The 23,072-nt window shown below is 23.0% G+C and overlaps 2 protein-coding genes across 2 annotated transcripts in view; one reads left to right on the top strand and one right to left on the bottom strand.

The window, feature by feature from the left end:
- Window positions 1-23,072, top strand: part of LOC122505466 (focal adhesion kinase 1) — a 130,195-nt gene that overhangs the window by 47,191 nt on the left and 59,932 nt on the right. The gene's annotated exons all lie outside the window — the stretch shown is intronic.
- LOC122505459 lies at window positions 3,997-21,564 on the bottom strand. The gene is made up of 15 exons (XM_043617085.1): window positions 21,347-21,564; window positions 20,038-20,130; window positions 19,527-19,688; window positions 19,328-19,433; window positions 18,169-18,484; window positions 17,589-17,740; window positions 12,430-13,359; window positions 9,797-9,832; window positions 8,684-9,156; window positions 7,494-7,586; window positions 6,790-6,951; window positions 6,452-6,563; window positions 6,108-6,393; window positions 5,482-5,945; window positions 3,997-5,034 (listed from the first exon to the last, which is right to left on the bottom strand). The coding sequence occupies exons 1-15, from the start codon at window positions 21,562-21,564 to the stop codon at window positions 4,603-4,605; spliced, it is 4,035 nt and encodes a 1,344-aa protein (XP_043473020.1). The 3' UTR covers window positions 3,997-4,602.

Here is a 23,072-nt window from a genome sequence, read left to right as displayed (position 1 = left end):
TTAATGTTGAGTGATGTTTATTAATTCAGGGGTTTTTTTTGCTCTTGCTTTTTGCTCGAAAAAAATTGTGATATAATTAAAAGTTACTCGAGAGGCGTTGCGCAACTTGTTTCGCACTGACCACCTTCAATAGTATCTTTCTTTCTCTTGTTTTGATTTTTTGGGCTGGGGAAAATTTTTATTTTCTTAACTTTTTCGTCAAATGATGTTAAATTAACTTTTTCGTGGAATTTCGTTTGTTAATTAATATTTTTTTTTTATAAATAAATTTTAGTGGCTATTGGACCCTAGGGGCCAATAAGCAAACTGAATAAATAGTCTTGATTATAGTTGGAGTATAAATTATAGCCCCTACAATATAAATTTAATTGTAATATTTTAATAATATTTATTGATATTTAATAATTATTATTAATTATTAGAAATTATTTGTTTATTATTTAATTAATATTTTATTGATATACTATAATTTATATTCTACTATGGTTTTTTTATTTATTAAATTTATTAATTATTATTCTAGTACTTATTGTATTGTTAACGGAAAAAAAGTTTTACCTCGATCAGCGATAAGTTAATTTTTAATAGTGAAAGATTTAACTAGAAGAAAAAAAACTTCGCTAATATAGTAAAATTTTTACTTATTCCGGATAAAACATTCTTTCCGTTTACTAATTTATAGTTATAAATAATGATAGCAGTATAAAATAAATAAATTACTCTCTAAATTTGAATTAGTAAAAATTTTTACTAATTTGAATAAGTGACTGAATTTTTGTTTTTGAATTAGTAAATTTTACTACTAAATAGTCATTTCTACTAATTACAATATAAAATTTTTTTTTTTAGTAAATTTTACTAATAAATAGTTATTTCTAATAATTAAAAAAAAATATTTTTTAGTAAATTTCCACTAATTTATAAGTAAAATTTACTAATTTAAAATTAAAATTTTTAAAATTAATTAAATTTAAGCAAATATTTTTTAGTAAATTTGAATAATAAATAGTAATGCCCACTAATTTATTAGTAAAATTTACTAATTCAAATTTAAAAAAAATACTTTTTGGTAAATTTGACTAATATTTTCGATCATTTTAAAATATTTTTTTTTACAATGTAAAAAAAGTATTTAGAAAAGAAATTATTAAATTGCAAGTTATGTATGAGTAGTTGGGGGAAAGTTTTCCGACAACATTACCAAATTTAAGGAAAACTTGACTCGCTAGAGGCTCTTGAGTCAAGCCAATGACCTTAAACTCAAGAGCAGGGAAAATGAGACCCTTATCTTGCTCTCTCAAGTGTGATGACACTTACGAAATTTTCTACAATTTTTTTTCTTTTATTTCGTGATTAGTGGACCCATTATAATTATTGCTGGAAAAAAAAAGTTTCCAGTAATAAAGAAAGCTTTCTTTATTTTTTATATTCGAACTTCAATTAATTGATATAATTTTATATTATTTATATGAAATTAATATTATTTTTTTTATTTTTATATTAAATTTTTTAAGCAAAAATATTTATTAATAAAAAAAAAATTTATTAATTTAGTTAATAGTACTAGTGTAAATTTTACTAATTCAAAGGCAAAAAGTCAATCACTAATTTAAAGTTGTTAATATTTTTACTAATTCAAATTTAGAGCTAGATAAATTACAAAAATTAATGAAGTGAAATTTTTATTAAATACTTTATTAAATAGTTTTTTTCTTTAAAAAAATACAGAATGCCTTTATCACGATGCAATTAAATCTCTGTGATGTGTGATCCATTTTCTAACTACAACATAAATAAAAAATAAGCAATTCAAGAAGTGAGAGACTATAATTTACTGTACTTTACACCATAAATATTTTCTTGAGGATATTTATTATAAAAGAAAATAAATTAATAAAACCGAAGAAACAAAAACAATTTTGTGAGTGTTACATTGTGGTAAGGAAATCAGTTAATGGACTTATCGAACCGTGGTTCAGTCTTGTACGAGTAATCGATCCACTCCGGTAATGCAGTAACCACGGAGATATAACATAGAGTGAGAGGAAAAAGAGAGGAAGAGGCAAAAAAAAAGGAGACGGATATACGAGAAAATAAAATTACAAACAAAATTTCAACCGGAAAGACAAATAACGATAAAAGTTTTTCTATAAATTTATCCTAGTGTTTTTTGTGAAATTTTTACAAAAAAGCGAAACTAAAAAATCTGCTGTGATTTTTATACATGAAACAAACTTTTTGTATATAAGTGAAGTGGATTTATGGGAGTTTATTTATTGTATTGAATGAAGAGGTTATTAGGATGATGGTGGAGCGTGTCGAGGGTCACCTCTTCATGTATCGACGCCCTATTTACAGGGTCTTCCAGTATCTCGAAACCTCTGAGTAAGTAATTTTTTTTTAATGACTTTTAGAAAATTACAACGTGATGAGAAATTTATTTGATTTTTCCCCGGGATATTTTCTTTCCTGTATCATCTTTCTTTAGTATTTTTTTATCGTCAATCTGCTTATTCCATTCTAACAAAAAATTCCAGTAAATATTATTCATTTAATTATGATCTTACAATTTTTGATTTTGCCTAAAATTGAAATAATTAAAATGGATAATTTTACAAATTTTCGAATGCACATAATTCAAATTATAATTTTGCAATTTTATACTAAGAAACTATTGATTGTGTCTATTAAGTTATTAAAAATTTCGCTGCTATTTTTCATTATATTTACTGTTAAAGTATGGAAATGCAATTCTCCACCTGAGAACGCCAAGGTCACCGCTAGATGGCAGTTTTCTTTCTTGGAATTTCTTCAGCCACCTCGTGGTGACCTTGGCGTTCTCAAGTGGAGAAATCAACGCACCATTTTATCCCTCAAATACATTTTTTATAGTAAAAAAATGTCAAAATAATTTAAAATTGATAACAAAAAGAAATATGATAACAGAAATAATATGATAAAAAAAAAAATATTTCAGTTTACCAACAAAAATCATAATCCCAACAAATAAATTAACAGGAGCATATTTTACATAAACTAAAAATTATAACCTCATCTCTTTTCTCTCATTGTCAATATATATTTTATTTTTTATCTGAACTTTTAATAATAAATTTAGAACATTTTAGATTTTATCTAAAGTTCAAAATTATTATTTTACAATTTTCCTCTTTATACACATAATAATTATACAATTCATGTATATTTTTAATGATAATTAAAACAAAAAGAAAATTTTAATTAGCGCGAAATTAAGAGAATATAATTACATAAGAATTTGCGATCTCAAAAAATTAGGAGTTTATGGGGAAAGCGTGTTCTCCAAATGTAATTTATTGTAACTTTCTAACCGCGATGATATTTCCTGATGGGAAATATTCTCTTTTAGAGCGCATTACTTTAAAATCCCTGGAACAATTCTTATTTGAGTTGTGAATTTTTTTTCCACTGTACTTTATATGACGATGAAAAAAGTTTTTATCTTCAAAAGTATATTATAAACTGTGTTACAGATTTATACTTGCTAAAATTATAATAAACTTTCTGAAACTCTAATAATTTAATAGGATGAAAGAAATTTAGAGGAAGACTACTTTGAAATATTAAAATATTTTTAATGGGTTTTGGAAAATTTGGTATAAATATTGTAATAATTCTAATCAGTATTTTGCAGGCTTCGCATTCAATAATTAATTTTAGAAAATTAGCAAAAAGTAGCTTCAAGACTGAAAAAAGTATTAAAAATGCTTCTATCAAAACATTAAATTTAACGACTAAAAAACTCGTTTTATTCAATTTACGAAAATCCCAAAAAATTAATTCTGTATATTTCCCTGACATTTTTCTATGAATTACATAAAAAAAAATTCACTTTTTTCTTATCCTGGTAATAACTTTAATTCTAAATTTTTATGAAATGCAATTATTTTCTAAATAAAACTATTTTTAAAAATAATTTTTAAAAGTAAAAATTTAATTTTTTTTTTAAATATAACATTTATTTCAATTAAATTTGACAAAAATTTCCAATTAATTGGAAACATAAACTAATCTTGAAGAAAGTAGTAAAATTGTAGGTTTTGGTAGGTGAGTGCGAAGCCTGGTATTTGTAATGTTTACAATCAGTAGTGTAACATTTGCAATCAGTATAGTAATTTTTACAAACTATATTGTAATTTTTACAATATATATATTAACACGTTCTCAAACTATTAGCAATATTTGCAATCAGTATTGTAAAATTTACAATCAGTATGGCAATATCTACAATCAGTATGGTAATTTTTACACTCTGTACGATAACTTTGATCTTATGTATTGTAACGATTCCAAAACGTTTGCAACATTATTGTTACACTCCCATTTTATCTTAGGCTGAAATAAACTATTATTCACTCCCATTTTATCATTGCTCCCATTTTTATTTTTAATAATAGTTAAAAATGATTTATTATTTCGAAAATTTTTAAATTCGTCCGACAATTTTCAAAATTTAGATTATTTTTAATTTCTTTTTTATTTTGTATTACAAACATTTAGCTTTTTCGTTTGAGATTATGTCAAAGGATGTTGAACTCCTTGAAATAAATTCACAAAAACTTTTTAGGATTCTCTGCTCTTTTGTTTAGTTGGGAATTTTAATTGTTGTGTGATATTATGAAATATTGAATTTGGATGATTTTTTAAGTAATCGGTAAAAATTGTTTTCATATTTTTAAGATGTCGTCGACTTTTATCAGTAAATTTTGAAATTTGTTGCTCCTTTTTGAATCTTTCCTTATCTGTATTGCGTGAAATATTATCAAATGGTACATTCTCCTCTTCTGAATATTTATTAATTTTCTCATCATTTTCCCCTGATGATTCGAATACGTGAATATTTTCATTATCACCGAAAGTTGATTCTGATTTTTTTAAATGATTTTTTCTTCCATTAATTGTATTTTCGATCCATTGCAAATTTTTGTAAATATTTACATATTGCCAGGGTACCCAACTTTGAAGATCATCACATGTGTAGGCAATTAATGCGATCTGAAGAAATATTTTTTTTTTATTTTTTATAAATTTATACTTGTATATTTATTATTTGTTTATATTTATATTTTTCTTTTTTTATATATTTATTTTACATTTTCACTTTGAAAATGAAAATTAAAAATGAAAATCTTTCGAAAAAAATTAGAATTAGTAAAATTAACGAACATTTTGAGATTTAATATGGAGACGCAATTCTCCACCTGAGAACGCCAAGGTCACCGCTAGATGGCAGTTTTCTTTCCTGGAATTTCTCCTGCCACCTGGTGGTGACCTTGGGCGTTCTCAAGTGGAGCATTTATAACTAAAATTGAGAAAAACTCAATTAAAGTCAATAAATTCAATCAAATCAAAGAAGGCTCTAGAGTTTTTCTTTTACTAAAATTCAAATTGAAAGTTAATGCCCCCAAAAAAATATTAATTACCAAAATAATGTACAATTACCAAAGTTTTATTGACAATAATCGGTGTTCCAAGTGGTGGACAGTGAACGTATTTCAAACTGGGTTCCGTGAAAGTATTATTAAATAAATTTCTAGGACTCAATTTTTCTTCAAGTTCAAGTAGAACATTATCCTTGACAATCTGTGCAATATTGTCAACTAAATAATCACCATTTTCTTCTTTTGATGATGAGAACATTTTATCAATTTTCGCCTCATCTATAATTTTCACTACTCGCAACATTGCTTTTTCAGTAATTAATTTAATAAATTTTGAAATTGCTTTCATTTGCTCCTCAGTTAAAGGTGAATTATTATTTTCACCCAAATCTAAACTTCCCTTGAAAAATCCTCTCATTATCTCTTGGGTATTATTTGTTTGTGGTTTATTTAAATTACCATCATATTTCTCTCTAAACAATCCTCGTAATAATTCTTCGGTTATTTTTTCCATTAATATTTCTTCTGAAAAATTAATTTAAATCAAATTTTTTAATTAATATTTTTTAATTTATAATACTTTTCATTAATATTTCTTCTGAAAAATTAATTAAAATCAAGTTTTTTAATTAATTTTTGCCTGTTTATTATAATTAATATAGAATTTAGTGAAATGGGAAAATTTACCTGTGAAATTTGACAGTTGTTTAATTAGCTTATTATTATTGTTATCATTTTGAGCATCATTACTAATCACTGTATTAACAGTGGTAGTTTCTTCTTTTTTTGGACCTTCAGGAAGGAGAAAAATTGGAGCGGGCGCAATATTAGTTTCTCTCTTAATTTTTTTCCCACTTGGTGCACGTTTTTTCTTTAATTCAAAATTATTTTTTTCTCCAACATCATCATCATCATCATTGTGTACTGTTCGTGGAATATATTTGGCATCCATAAGTTGAATCATGTGTCTATTCTGAAAAATTTGCAAAATTAAATTTTTGTTTTTGAAATTAAATTTAAATTTCACCTACAGTTGGTGTTTGTACGATTGTCAGAATTTGACAAGTATCTGAGCAACACATATGAGAGACGTCTTCATATCTAGCCGGAAATGTTGGAAGACTGAGAACTTCCTGTGGTATACTAAAAATTAAATATTTTTTTTCTGTAACTACTGATAAAATAAGTCATTTTTTTTATGTTATGTGTATAAAAGTCTTTTGTATGAAAAAATACTTTTCTGTAAAAACATAATTATATGTTTTTTAGAAGAAGAAAAATATTTTTTTCTCAAATAGATATTTTCTGAAAAATTGAATAAAAAAACAAAAAATGTAATTTCTTTAATTTAATTAAAAATGTTTTATACTCGCATGCAATTGTAATTATGGCCAGATTATGAAGAGCATAATCTGTTGATTCGGCATTATTTTTATATTCTGGATGCATCTCGTATTTTTTTACTTTTATAACGTGAGCCTCATTCGACACGGCGCCAATCAAAACTGATAGATTTGCTTTAATGTGATGTCTACAAATTTTTAAATTATTTTTATTATTATTACTATTAGTATTATTATTATTAATAATTCATAAGTCAATTCATTTATTATATTATTTTCTTTTTTTAGAAGAGAACATAAATTCGGATTGTCCTTTTTACCCAATTTTAATTTATTTCATTATTTTTCTAATATATTATTATATTATATATTATTATTACTTTTGCATTAATTATAATTATATAATAATATAATATAAAATATGTTTTTAATTTTTTCTCTTCTTTTTGTGGTTAAAATAAGTTTAAATAAAAAATAGTTCGTCGGCCGTCGACCAGGGGTGGGGATAAAGTGATTTGTGATTGGTCCCCCAGTTTTCCAAATCTGCGCGCGCATTGTTCCTTGAATTTAAAAACTTACAAACAATAAGCTAAAATTTTAGAACTAATTCCATTTTTTGAATTTTATTCATAAATATTCCTAGGATTTACTATTATTTTTATTACTACTGTTCAAAATTTTTGAAAATTTTTTTTTTATTTTTATATTTAAAATTTTTTAATGTACTTACTCGAAAATGTGTGCATATTGAACGCAAGACGCTGTTGTTAATATAAATTTTTTCGTTAAAATAACTCCACTGCACATGAAGTAACGTGTGTTTCTAGAAATAAAATCGAAATCTATTTACATAACTCTAAAAATTTATAATTATTATTTTATTAATATTAAAGTTGTACTAAATATTAAAATAAATAAAAAATTATTTTTACTTCTATAAAAAAATATTAAAATATATAGATATTTATTTATTTATAGATTTTGAAAAAAATAAATTTAAATTAAAAATAATATTTCGGCTGCCGATCTGGAGTGGGGGTAAAGTAACATGTCCTATTTTTCAAAGCTGCGCTTATTATTATTACTATTATTATTATTATTATTATTATTAACAATTATTATTATTTTTGTTATGCGATGTTTATTAATAATTTATATTAATTAAAAATTATTATTTCTTTTATTATTATTTATTATAAAGTAATTAAAAAAAATAATTCAAACAATATACACATTGTACTAATTAGAATTGTAAAATGGTTTAAAATAATTAACAAAGATAATTTTTTTCCTCTGTTTCAGGTGAGTTATTCTTCAGTACAATTTATTTTTGAGAAATATTCGTGAGTACAAATTGCATTAAAAATTATATTTTATTAAAAACCTTTAAATGATTGAAACTGAAAGCATTTATGATCAGCTTTGTGCGTCATAAAAATTAGAAATTAATTTTTTAAATGTCTGACAAATTGTCTCTGACAAATTTTGTTGTGTCAAAAAATATTTTTGTCCCTAAAAATAGGAATTGAGTTTAATTAAATTTCAATTTCTAGAAAATAAAGAACTTGAAATTTTGATTTATAAACGTTTCTTGAAAATTAAAGAATAAGTTTGTAAAATTAAAAAATATTTTTCAAAATTCAAAGAAGCATTTTTAGAAATTGAAGCTTTGGTTTATAAACATTTTTTGAAATAATAAGGAATGAGTTTTGTAAAATTAAAAAAGAAAATTGAAAATTCAGAGAAGCAATTTTACAGAAAGAGATTCTTTGGTTATTAATATTTTCCATCTTCCCATCGGATTTTCAACTGCGCAAGATTTTCGGTAGAATCTTTTTATGTAAAAGTAAAAATAGTTTCAATTTTCTTTGAAAAATTAAAAAAAAATACGATTATACGGGAATTATTATTATTATTTACGTGATTTTATTGGCGGCTGTTCCACATTGTTGTGTCTCTTCATCGCGAATAATAAATGCATGCAAATTAAGAATGTCATCGTAACCATTAAATTCTCTTTGTATCCACAATTCTTGTGTTTCCCTCTTTTCTCTTCTTTCATGTTGCCTGTTAAATTTGACCTTCGAATGAATTTTCTGATCTGAATTTCCTCGAAGAAAAGACAATAGATTTTTTTCAGTTTCATTCAAGACAATAATTTCTTCTTGGTATTCATCATCTTCTTCTTCTTCTTCTTCTTTAGCTTCTCTTTTATTTTCTCCTTTATTTTCTTTTTGTGCATTTTCATCTTTTTTTTCTTCACCTCCTTCTTTTTCTTCTGTATTTTCTACCACAAGTTCATTGGCACTAACGGTGCGCAATTTCTTACTCTTCCGGTCGGATTTTTCCGCCTTATCAAAGATTGACGCCTCGCGCTTCTGCCGAACAAGTGACTGTGGGAGAAAAAAAAATTCAAATCACGTTTTGAATTTGAAAATTTTCTCTGAAGACACAATCAGATGTATTGATAAATTTTCATAAGAATTTTACTCGTTGGTGTCATCTTTGATTGTCAACTGTCATGATTCGTGAAAGTATTCAAATATATTCAATACTCATGTTAATCAAGAAACTAACGAGCTTCATTTATAGGAAAAAGTTCAAATTTTTAAAATTCTAAAAATTCACATTTTTTAAGATAAAAATTTATTTTTGAAAATAAAAATTTATTTTTTATTTATTTTTGTTATTTTATTTAAAATTTATTTATGATTAATTTGTAATTTGATTCACATTTTGGTATCAATTCGTTATTGCAATTTGATATTTTCATATTAACAGTGATTTTATTGGATTATTTTTTTATATAAATAATTTTTGAATTTTTAAATTGCTTGGAAAAATTTTGAATTACCTGGAAAAAATTGCATTCCGCAATTTCTTTATTCTTGTTATGCTTTCCATTTTCTGGTTTACCGGAAAGAAAATAATTTTAATTTTCTAAAAATGGAATATTGAGGAAGAGTTGAGAAAAAAATCCTCAAACATTCACGTTAATCAACCTTTTAAAATCATTATCATGCAGTTTATTACCATGATTGTCAGCTTTCTCCGACAGACTGGAACGCATCACTAGTAACAGTAAAAGTATTAACAGTTTTAGACCCATGATGACGATATCGTTTTATTTTTATTAGCCTCCCGTAACTTCATTGGCAGAGGTAATTTTTTTTATCGTTAACAAGTTTTTCAAAAAACTATCGAGAGCCTCAATTGCCCACGTTTAATAGAATAAAAAAACTTCGTTGGCTTGGAACTTTTTTTTGTATTTTTCGAAAAAACTTTTTCTTCTCTAGTCTATTTTTACAATTTTTAGTTGTTCTTTTTTACTAATTTTGTATTTATTTAGTATTATTTATAGTATTTATCTACTTTCATATTTTTACTAATTTTTTTTTATTTACTTTTATTTATTTTTATTTACTTTCCATTTTTTATTTACTTTTTATTTAAATTTTTTTTTTATTTACTTTCTACTTATTTTTTATTTATCTTTTCTTTTTTCTTTTTTTGCTTTTTTGTTAAATAAAGTTATTGACGAGATACACTTGTTCGCCACCGTCGAGAAATAATTCGACTTTAATCAATGAGCATTAAAAAACGTTTGTAGAGTTTCAATAGTTCGTGTAAAATTAGCAAATATACATCTAATACGTTTGTGGTAAAAAAAACGATAGTCAATTGTCGATAAAATTACTGGTAAAGAGTTTTTAACAAAACTCGATTAGTTGATTGAAACTGATAATAAACAACAGTGGAAAGCTGATTTAGCGTATGTTATCAAATTGAATACTAAGAAATGTTTCAATAAACTAAACGTTTGTTGAAATTTTTTTTTTCTTAATTAGGAAAAAATTTCTAAACATGGAAATTTTTCCTTCATATTTTTTAAAAATTAACTTTCATTGAAAAAGGGAATTTTAAAAAATATTAATGTTAACTACTGTACAGTTAAAATCAAGAATTCAATTATTTTTGAAAATTTTAATAAAATTCTTTGCAACTATTCAATTATTTTCAAAAATTTCCCTTTTTAAATAATTGAATTTTTGAAAAATGATGATTGAAAATTTTTTAATTAATCAAGTTGTTAAAAAATTGTAATTGAAAATATTTAAATAATTGAATTTTGGAAAAATTGTAATTAAAAAAATTGTTTAAATAATATCGAATTGTGGGAAAGTTGTAATTGAAAATATTTAAAAAATTAAATTTTTAGAAAATGTTAATTGAAAATTTTTAAATAATTAAAATTTTGTAAAGTTATGTTGTAAAATAATTGACTTTTCGAAGAACTGTATTAAAATATTTGGAAATAATCAATTTTTTGAAAAATTTTAACTGCAGATTTTTTAAATAACTGAATGTTTGAAAAATTGTGATTTTCAATTATTTAAAATAATGTTTATAAGATTTTTATAAAGAATTCAGTTATTTTCGAAAAAAACAAAATTTTTTACAGAAATTCAATTCTTTTTAAACATTTTAATAAAATTTTTCGCAAACATTCAATTATTATTTTCATAAATAAAAAAATTTTCACAGGAATTCAATTATTTAAAACAAAATTTTCCTTATATTTTTCGAAAAAAAAACAATTATTTAAATAAATTTTTATAAAATTCTTCGCAACAATTCATTTATTTTTATAAATAATAAAATTCTTCTCAGGAATTCAATTATTTTTAAAAATTTTAATAATAATCGTTGCAAAAATTCAATTATTTTCATAAATAATAAAACTCATCGCAGGATTTCAATTATTTTTAATATAATTTAAAAATAATTCAGCGAAAAATGCAACTATTCTTAAAAATTTCAATAAAATTCTTTGAATGAATTCAATTATTTAAAATAATTTGATATTATTTGTTTTTTAGAGTGTAATAATTATTTTCATTTAATTTTTAATTACATTCCTTGAATAAAATTTATAATTATTATTTTGATTTATTGGTATTTTTAAAATGCATGCAAAAGCAATTTTTTTAAATTTAGCATTTTCCTTGAAGGGAAATATTTTTTCTAATTTCTTAAAAATTATTTTAATCAAAATTGACGATGTGATTTCAATTTCAAATCGTAATTTGTGGTTTAGGGAATGGAAATTTCACAAATAAGTACTTCTCTAATTGAAAAATGAAACTTTCTACTTCACAAGTAACATTTAGAATACAAGCATACATGAAATTAGATTTTCATTTCTAATCCTCAAAATTGTTCTTTCAACATTTTATCACATGTTAAACATCTTGAACTTAAAATGAAAAAAGGGTGAGAAATACAAACAATAGAAATGAACTAGTTTGCCTTTTGTTTAATTATTTTATTGTGTAAATGAACCTATTTTTAACAATACGGTACAGATTTTAGTACAACTTTTCTTTTATCATTGTTAAGAAGTTAAAAAATTGAAAGTATCACATTGTAACTGATATCAAACATTGGTATTAAATTTATTGATTCAAATTCAAAAAATTGATTCAATTGTTTACTATTTATTTGATCCAAATGTCAAGCATCAATTTTATCCAAATTTTTTGTATTTGAACCACTTTGATAAAAATTTGATACTTTCAAGAAAACTGTGTATTTTTATTACAAAAAAAAATATAAGTTTTTAAAATTGGAGAGAAATCAGGTATTTTTAGTTTCCATGAATTTTATATTGTCGGATTAAAAATTCTGCCGTATGGCAGGATTCGTATTGGTTTTCCAATCATGGACGTTTGCCTTATTTCCTTGGCAGGCATTGACTTTTGGAGACGTGCCAAGAGCATCCGGAGGTTATGGAACTTGTTCTCTAATGGATTATAATCAATACTCGGTTGTGATTTTATCGTTTTCATCATTGAATAATCAAATTCATTTATTGGAATTTTATCAATTTCCACTTGTTTCTTTAATCGATTTCCATTCTTTGATTTATTCGGAAAATTTCTATTAACACTCTCCGATTGTATTCCTTTTTCATTAGTATTGTCTTTATGAAAATATTCCTCCTTCAACATATTTTCAATCATTTTATTCAATTTCATAAATTTTCGATTCTTTTCAGTATTCGATTTTCCAGTTACTATTTGGTAATTTTTATCATTTTTACCCCCTTTTGGTAATTCTTCACGATTATAATTATTTTTCATCTGTTGCAAATTTTTATCCTTCAAAATTCTTTGAAGAAAATTTCGAAAGTTTTGATTTCTTAAATTTTGTTGAAATTTTCGATTTGTAATGTTGGATTTCGTTTCGTTTAATTGATTTTGATTATTTTCTGTTAATCTGGAGTATCTGGATTTTTGAGATATTATAGAACGTGAATAGTCTTGTTTCTCATAATTTGAGGCGCAAAATTTATTGTTTGTTAATATGTCGAGATCGGTACAATTGAGTGTTTCATTGGGTCCAGTGAGATCGATGAAAAAATTGTAAATACATGTAGTGCAACCGAATACTGAATCAGAAGGTGAACGACTCACTGAATCATTTATCAAGACTCCTGTTATTTTTCTTATCCAGTCGAGATTTGAATAAATATCTGTATACTTCCATGGTGTGTCTGGTTGTCTATCGTCACACGATACTGACACTAAAGCAGCCTTTATGTAAAAGAAAAAAAAAGGGAATTTTATTTTCAAGGTATCATATGCCAACTTTTGCCTTCGAAAAATTATACGAGGCACATGAATGTTTAAACAATTTTTTCAATAATTATTTTTACGAAAATTATGCAAAATATATCGAAATAGGAGAATTTTAAGTGAACGTTTCTTTATTATTATCACAGAATTTCTACCCGAAATTTTTTTTTTAAATTTTGACTCTGTAACATTTTCAGGGTTGCCACAGGTCAGGAAAATCAGGGAATTCAGGGAAACGTCAGAAAACTAGAATTGGTCAAGTAAATTAGGCAAAAGTCAGGGATTTTTATTATAAAGTACTGTAAAAAAATTAATTTGCATGATTCATAATTAGTTTTATTTAATTTTTTAATATGTATTTAATTAATTATTAAAAATCATGGATTTACAGAAGAATTTCAATTAAAAACACTAAAAAAAAATTGAATTTTAGAGAAAGTACAAATGTTTGCAGAAATTCAATTATGTTCAAAATTTTTTTTTAAATTCTCGTTAAAATTTCAATTATCTTTAAAAATAATAAAATTCTTCTCCAAAATTCAATTATTTTCATAAATAATGAAAGTTTCACAAGAATTTAACTATTTACAAATTTTTAATAAATTTCTTAGCAAAAATTCAATTATTTTCATAAATAATAAAATTCTTTTTAGGAATTCAATTAATTTCATGAATAAAAAAATTCTTCGTACAAATTCAATTGTGTTCAACAATTTTTAAAAATTATTGTCAAAATTTCAATTATCTCTAAAAGTAATAAAATTCTTCTCCAAAATTCAATTACTTTCAAAAATTTGAATAAATTTCTTGGCAAAATTTCAATTATTTTCATAAATAAAAAAATTCTTCGTACAAATTCAATTATGTTCAAAAATTTTTCAAAATTATTGGCATAATTTCAATTATCTCTGAAAGTGATAAAATGCTTCTCAAAAATTCAATTACTTTAAACAATTTTAATAAATTTCTTGGAAAAATTTCGAAAATTTAAAAAAATTTCCTCAATTCAATGATTTTTATTATCTACTATTTTAATAAAATTTTCAAAAAGAATTCAATTCTTCAAAAAAAAATTTTGGTAAAATTCTAGGCAAACATTTAATTATTTAAAATTATTATTTTACAAACTATTTATTACAAATTTTTAATAAATTTTTTTGCAATAATTCTAATATTTTTATAAATAATTAAGTTTTTAAAGAGATTCAATTATTTTTTTAATATTAAAATTTGCGCTTAAATTCAATTATTTAAAAATTTTTTTTTAAATTCTCATTAAAATTTCAATTATTTTTAATATTTTAAAAAATTCTAATAAAGAATTTAATTATTTAAAAACAATTTTAATAAAATTCTACGCAAACGTATAATTATTTTTATAAATAATGAAAATTTCAAAGAAATTCAATTATTTACAAATTCTTTCGCAATAATTCAATTATTTTCATAAATAATCAAATTTTTTACAAAGATTCAATTATTTCCATGAATAATAAAACTCATCATAGAATTTCAACTATTTTTAATACAATTTTAATTGAATTCCTTGAAAAATGTAATTATTCTTAAAAATTTAATTAAAATTCGTCGAAACAATTCAATTATTTAAAAATTTGTTGATTTTCTTTATAAGAATTTAATTTTGAGAAACATTCATTTATTCAACCATTTTTTTTTTTATTTTTGTATTCAAATAATTGAATTCTCGTAGAATTTTCTAATAAAACTTGTTTTAAAAATTAATTTCCGTTTAAAATTTTAGATAATGATTGAATATTAAAATAAATATAGTGTGAATTTTTTAAAATAATTGAATTTTGAAATTAATTTTTTTGAAAAAGTTTAATTGAATTTTAAAAAAAAATTATTTCAAATTTTTATCTTCTAAATATTTAATTGAAGAATTTCCAAATAGTCAAAATTTCGTAAAATTGAATTGTTAACAAATGGATTTGAAAATTCTTTAGGAACTTTTGCAAAAATTATTAAAAATAATTAATATTTATTCGTTTATTTCTTTTGAAGAATTTTAATAATATTTTTTAAATTAATTCCATTTTTCGAAGAATTTACTTAAAATTATATTAAAAATAATTGAATTCCTGTGAAGAATATTATTTATGAAAATAATTGAATTCTTGCAACGAATTTTATTACATTTCTTTTAAATAATTTTGAAATCCTGTGAAGAATTTTATTATTTATGAAAATAATTGAATTCTTTCAACGAATTTTATTTCATTTTTTTAAATAATTGAATTCTTTTGAGAAATTTTATTAAAATCTTAATTTCTACGAAAAAATACTAATGATTAAATATTTATTTAAATTAGAAGTCATTGATGTTTTTGAATAATTTTACAATTAATGAAATTCGTAAATTAAAATGTAATAGAACATTTTTTTGAGTATTCCCAATGGGAAGTAAACGATTGGTTCAATAATGGGCCATGCTTGGCGAACTCCGTTCCATTATTGGAACATTAATGGCAACCATCATTGGACCACCAATGGTTTAAACTTGGGATGATCACGCTACTGCCAATGATCGGTAGCCAAGCATCGGGCCAATATTATTTGCCAAGGAATTGCCAAGGAGACAAGATCGATTTTCAAAAGCTTGATTTTTTATTGGCAGCCAACAAAAAACCAAGGTTTTGAAAATTGATTTTTCTTAATTATTAATTAAAATTTATTTTTAAAAAATATATTTTTCAAAAATTTATTTTAAAAAAACATATTTTTTAAAAATATATATTTTTTTAAATTAATAGAACATATTAATTTAATTTGTCACCTCTGGTAAAACAAAGATGAAAGACTGATAAATTCCCTCACTTTATATTTTACAGTGGAGGGATAACTGTGAATGTCTTTGCGAGAGAGGAGCAGGTACTTATATAGAGCCAGTGAAACAGGTCACAAGCGAGAAGAAATCACTAGCATGCACTCTGGCGGCGCTTGTCGGAACTGTTTTCTGGCGCGCATGCATATCCTGACGTTATCGACACAGCGCTTGGCAACCAACGTTGCGCCACTTCCGACAAGCGCCGCCAGAGTGCATGCTAGTGATTTCTTCTCGCTTGTGACCTGTTTCACTGGCTCTATATAAGTACCTGCTCCTCTCTCGCAAAGACATTCACAGTTATCCCTCCACTGTAAAATATAAAGTGAGGGAATTTATCAGTCTTTCATCTTTGTTTTACCAGAGGTGACAAATTAAATTAATATGTTCTATTAATTTAAAAAAATATATATTTTTAAAAAATATATTTTTTTTAAATAAATTTTTGAAAAATATATTTTTTAAAAATAAATTTTAATTAATAATTAAAAAAAATCAATTTTCAAAACCTTGGTTTTTTGTTGGCTGCCAATAAAAAATCAAGCTTTTGAAAATCGATTTTGTTTCCTTGGCAATTCCTTGGTAACTAATATTGGCCCGATGCTTGGCTACCGATCATTGGCAGTAGCGTGATCATCCCAAGTTTAAACCATTGGTGGTCCAATGATGGTTGCCAATTGTTTTGCCAAGAAAAAACCATTGGGTACCAAGCATGGCCCATTATTGAACCAATCGTTAACATTGGCAACTTCCCATTGGGTTCTAATAATTTTGAGAGTGAATCAGAATAATCTTTAGGGAAAGAGATTAATTCAAAATTTTGCCTGGAAATCAGGGAAAAACAAAATTAATTTTTTGTGTGTCAATTCTGGGATTTGAAATTATTCATAATTTTAACTACGAATAAAATATTGTTAAGAAAAAAATATTAAAGTTTCGACTTAAGGGAAAATTAAGTTATGTGGAGAATATTTTTCTTGGACACAAGAGATTTAGATCAATATCTTTATTGATTTTTTTGAATTCCTTTATTTATTTCTTTAATTAGAAAATATTAATTTCATAAAAATTGAAAAAATTTCAAAAAATAGTTATATTTTTGAGTTTAGAAGTGGTATGATTTCTTCTTTCAGGGAAAAGTCATTAGAAAAATATTATTAGATAAATTTCTATCAAATAAAAAAGTCTTCAATAGTGAGAAAAATTTGAATTTGTTTCTTTTTTTATTTTGAAGCAGTAATGATTTATTTTAATTTCCTATGAGATTCATGATTTATGGGCTATTTCTTTTATTACTATTCAACTGTAGATTAGAAGGAGTTTAGTCTTAATTATATGTTACCTGAACCCTTCCGAACATAACAGGTGATCCCGTCTGCGGACATCCTTGAAATCCATCGCTCGCTCTTACAGAAAATAACCGTACTTTGTTATTTCGATTGGAATCATTTTGAAATACATGTTCATCAAGATTATCACTAGCCATTGAACTTGCTACGAATTTAACAATTTTTTCAGAGTTATTATTCATTTTTTCTAACTATCCCACTTGACACGAATAAAGTAATTTTTACCATACTATTTTTTTAGCGAAATCTGTCTGAAATTTTTGCACATTTGCAATCTTTGACAACTTTTACAATTTTTGGAGTTAATTTTTTACTATTTTGGAAAGAAATTTTATTGAAAATTAAAAGTAAAATTTACTGTGAACGTTGAAAAATTTACTCCGGAAATAGTAATATTTAAAAATAAGTAGAAATACATGAAATACACAGAAATTCGAGACTGTTTCGTTTTTACATTATAAGTATAGTAATTTTTATGTCTGTTATCTACTATAGTAATATATTTTTCTGAATTTGAATTTCATAGTTTTAAATTTATTTTTCAATTAATAAATTTATATTTATTTATTTTACCACTATATTCACTTGCAAGTTGATGAAAAATGGCAAAATTACGTTTTTCTTTTGCAATTTTAACTGGCATTGATTTTTCCATTTTAGAAAATCCCGTTACAGTCTGGTTGATGTTATTGGGCAATATGTCTTGCTTGGCGTTTAATTTAACTCGACGTTGTGCTACCAACATTTCGTTCAATTTTTCTTCAATATTGGCAGGTGGTGTTTTAAAAGTGTTGTTATTTTGTAATTCTATAGTCGTTTCCGTCAATCCTCGTTTTCTTCTGGTTAAAGGTATGTGCTTTGCCCACGTGTCGTATATTACATTTGATGTCTAGAGATTAAATGAAAAAGAAAATGAATAATTGACATTTCTTATGGCAATAATGTATTTTTGTTGTTTAAATTTTTCTGTTGTTTTAATAGTTAATAGGAAAAATTAAGCTTTATCAGTAATATCATAATTTTAGTATTATTAATTATAAAATTTAGTAGTAGTAATTTTATATTAATTAGTAGTAATTTAGTATTAGTAGTAATAATATAATAATTTTTAGTTATCGAAATTAATAAATATTCATTTTCTCTATAATTTAAAATCATTTTTTAGTTCTCTTATACGTTCGTTAATTTGAAATATTTTTGTTTGAATTGTTCAGTGAGCGTGGCCGCGTGCGCTACGCTCTTGCCATTTTGCGAGCTTCGCGTCTAAGGTTCGATTCCCCACGAGTTCGAGATTTTTATTTCCTGTTTTTAACAGTTGTATATTAACTTTAATAATTTAAGTATTAAATTATTAATTAACTAATTATTAACCAAGAAATTAATAAATAAAATAATAATTAGAATAAATAATAAATATTATTAAATAATAATATTAATAATTATTAAAAAAAAAAAATTAAGTAAATAAAGTTTAATTAATATTTTCTGAATAGAAATTAATGTTTATTATAGATTAAAGGGAAATTAATATTTCTACAAGCTAAGAAATAATTATTATTATAAACTAAAAAATTATTATTATTAAATTAATTTATTATTAAATGAATTGTTTAAACTTAAATCAGTTTCGAATAAAATACGTTTAATTAATTAATTAATTGAAGTTATTAACTAAAAATTTGCTACTATTGTTAAATAGCAACAACTGAATGAGATAAATTATTGAAATTACTTTCCCAACTTTCCTAATTATAGCCACCATGCAATTATCATTTGGACAAAGTTCTGTAAATGGAGCATTTGGCAATTCAATCGGCGCGAAATGTTCCGTTGCAATTCTAAAATTTAATACATAAAAAGCATTAATTTTATTATTAATTAAATTTGTGATTGTTATATGAAAAACATTTTTTATTAATCTAAAAAAATACCTGCAGGCTAATTTAACGACAGCAATATTATGAACAGAATGTTGAGAATTGTAAGGAAACGCGATATGTTCAGGATGAATTTCATAATTGTTGACTCTAATCACTTGCGGTTTTGATTTTAATACACCAACAACCACAACAAGTGGAGCTTTTAAATTATGCCTGAAAAATAAATTTCTAAACTTTAGATATTATCCACTAATTCTTGATATATTGAATATTAAAAAAAAATTATAAAAAAACAGAATTTATAAAAAAAAATTAAAAGTAAGAGAAGAAACAAAATTCATTAGTGTTTTATTTTAAAATTCATTTTGAATAAATTTAAATAAATATATTAAACATTAAATTTGTAATTAAAATAATTTTTCTCTTGTTCGACAAAGAAAATATTTATAAACAATTTCCTTTCTTTCTTTTTTTTTTTTATTTATTGAAGAAATGAAATTTATATGCTAGACTTCAGACAATCGAAACCTTGAGGATCAACTCCATAAATGTCGAATCATACCTAATATAAGTAGCTTCTTGAATACAGGTGGCGGAAGTTAAGACGTGCTGAACATTCACTATCGAGCCAATGCACATTAAATGTCTTTTATTTCTAAAAAAAAGATCCCAGACTTTAAAAAATTTATTTAATTATTTAGTCTTTTAATTTTTTAAACAAATTTATTAACAGTTCTTTTTTTATTAAAAAAAACTTCTATATTTTTAACAAACCACATTTCAAAATAATTAATATCAATTCGTAGTAATATTTATTACTTGTAAATATTAATTAATATTAATAATAATAATGTATAATAAATAAATAATATTAATAATAATTTGTAATTAATAAAATTAATAATAATTTCTAATTATTAATTAATAATTGAAATAACTCATTATAATAAGTTTATTAATTATTTAATTTATTTAATTTATTATTAATTATTAATTAATTAATAATATTTCTGAGATTTAAATAAATAATATTAATTAGTAACTAAATCAATTAAATTATAATAATTAAACCAATTAAGACTAATTACAAGTAAATAATAATTTTGATACTGTTAATTTATAATAATTAATTATTATTGTCATAGTAAATAATATTTAATTATCAATATTCTTAGTGAATATTTATTTATTAATCAATATTGTTAGTGAATATTTATTTATTAATCAATATTGTTAATAAATATTAATTAATTTATCGCAGTATTTTTAATGAATGGTAATTAATTAAACAATAATGTCAATGAATATTAATTTATTAAACAGATTGTCAATTAATATTAATTATCAAACAGTTTGTTGATGAATATTGATTTATTAAACAGATTTTCAATGAATAATAATTTAATAAACAATTTGTTCATGAATATTAATTTCTTTAACAGTATTGTTAATTAATATTATAAATCAAGAGAAAACAATTGTTAATAAATATAAATTAATGTGCATTGTTATTGAATAATAATTAATTAAACAATATTGTTTATTAATCCATATTTTTAATTAGTTTTGTAATTAATTAATTATTTAGTTAATTAATAATAAGCACAGTATTGAAATAATAATAATAATAATAGTAATAACAATAATATTAACAAATGAATAATATCAAACTTTTGATCTGATCTAAGGAATAAATTAGAAAAATATTCAGCAAAACAGGAAAATTTATAAACTCTCTTTTATTTAATGAGTGAACGTGTAAAAAGAATTGCCGTTAACTGTGAAACGTTAGTAACACAAATTCGCGGGAAAATTTTCACTAATTTAAATCTTAAAATGCAGTTATTGTAACTAATTAAAAAGTTTCTCACGTTTTTCTCGTGCCCGTCATACAATTGGTCGTTGATTCCTCGTCCTTAGCAATTACAGCCTGAACATCTAAAAGTTCTTTATTAACATTTAAAATTTCTTTCATCCAATCTTGACGAAGTTCACTAATTTCTCTAACTGTTTCACGTTGATTTCTTTCTTTGCCCTTCACTTGTTGAGCAATAACAACAATAAACATCAAATGAATCAAAATGAACATTATGATTAAAAGACGATTACACATTTTTCCTCTTTTATTTTTATATCTCGAGAATTTTTTTTTTCTTTACTTTTTTTAATTTAATAAAATTTAATTTCGTTTGTTTTTTAATTTAAAAAAAATTTTTTTTTTTCAATATTTTAAAAAAGAAGTGAGAAAGGAAAATTTTTGAACACAAAAAAAATGTAACAAAAAGTAATAAATATAAAGTAAAGAAATCGTGGAACAATGAGAAATTTTTAATATCGGATCAAACCACACGAGTTTGTTGCCACATTTACTGTGATTAGATCTCTAAAGCAATTGGTAAACCATTTTGATATTACCATTAAACGCCTTTCTCGTGATACGCGAATCGTGATTTTCGATTGCTGAATCGAAGGAAAAATAAAAGAATAAAATTCAACGACAGGTAATAAAAATTAACTTCAAATTTGTTGGAAAATTAATTTAGGAGTCACTTATATTCAGTACCTTTTTTTAATATTAAAATAGAAAATTTTTTTTACTCAATTTAATTTTATTACCCTGATAATGTATTTGAAAATTATTATCTAAAATAAATTAAACTTCATTGAAAAGTCCAATTTAAAAAATCTGGACGTCTACAATTTTTCTGATAACTCAGCAAATGTTCTTGAGTAAGAAAAAAAATTTTAAACAATAATAAATAATGTACAGTAGTTAACATTACAAATGATTCCAGAAATTCAATTGTTTTTAAAAATAATAAAATTCTTCTCTGAAATTCAATTATGTTCAAAAATTTTTCAAAATTCTCGTCAAAATTTCAATTATTTTTAGAAATAATTAAATTCTTCTCCGAAATTCAATTATTTTCCAAACTTTTAATCAAGTTCTTGTCAAAATTTCAATTATTTTCAATAATTTTCCACAATTCAATGATTTTTAATAGGTATCTACTACTCTAATAAAATTTTCCAAAAAAATTTAATAAAATTCTACACAAATCTTTAATTATTTTCATAAATAATAAAAATTTCACAGGAATTCAATTATTTACAAATTTTTTATAAATTATTTAGCACTAATTAAATTATTTTTATAAATAATAAAATTTTTTATAGGGATTCAATTATTTTCGTAAATAATAAAATTCTGCGCAAAAATTCAATTATTTTCAAAAATTTTTTTAAATTCTCATCAAAATTTCAATTATCTTCAAAATTTTCAAAAAAATTGAATTATTAAAAAAAAATTTAATAAAATTCTACGCAAACGGTTAATTATTTTTATAAATAATAAAAATTTCAAAGGAATTCAAATATTTACAAATTTTTTATCAATTTCTTCGCAATAATTCAATTATTTTCATAAATAATAAAATTTTTGACAGAGATTCAATTATTTTCATGAATAATAAAACTCATCATAGAATTTCAATTATTTCTAATACAATTTTAATTGAATTCCTCGAAAAATGCAATTATTCTTGAAACTTTTATTAAAATTCGTAAAAAATTCAATTATTTAAAAATTTGAGTATT

The sequence above is a fragment of the Leptopilina heterotoma genome, unplaced genomic scaffold, assembly GCF_015476425.1.
Source record: "Leptopilina heterotoma isolate Lh14 unplaced genomic scaffold, ASM1547642v1 Lhet_36, whole genome shotgun sequence".
Taxonomy (NCBI): domain Eukaryota; kingdom Metazoa; phylum Arthropoda; class Insecta; order Hymenoptera; family Figitidae; genus Leptopilina; species Leptopilina heterotoma.
This window is presented reverse-complemented; position numbering and strand designations above follow the sequence as displayed.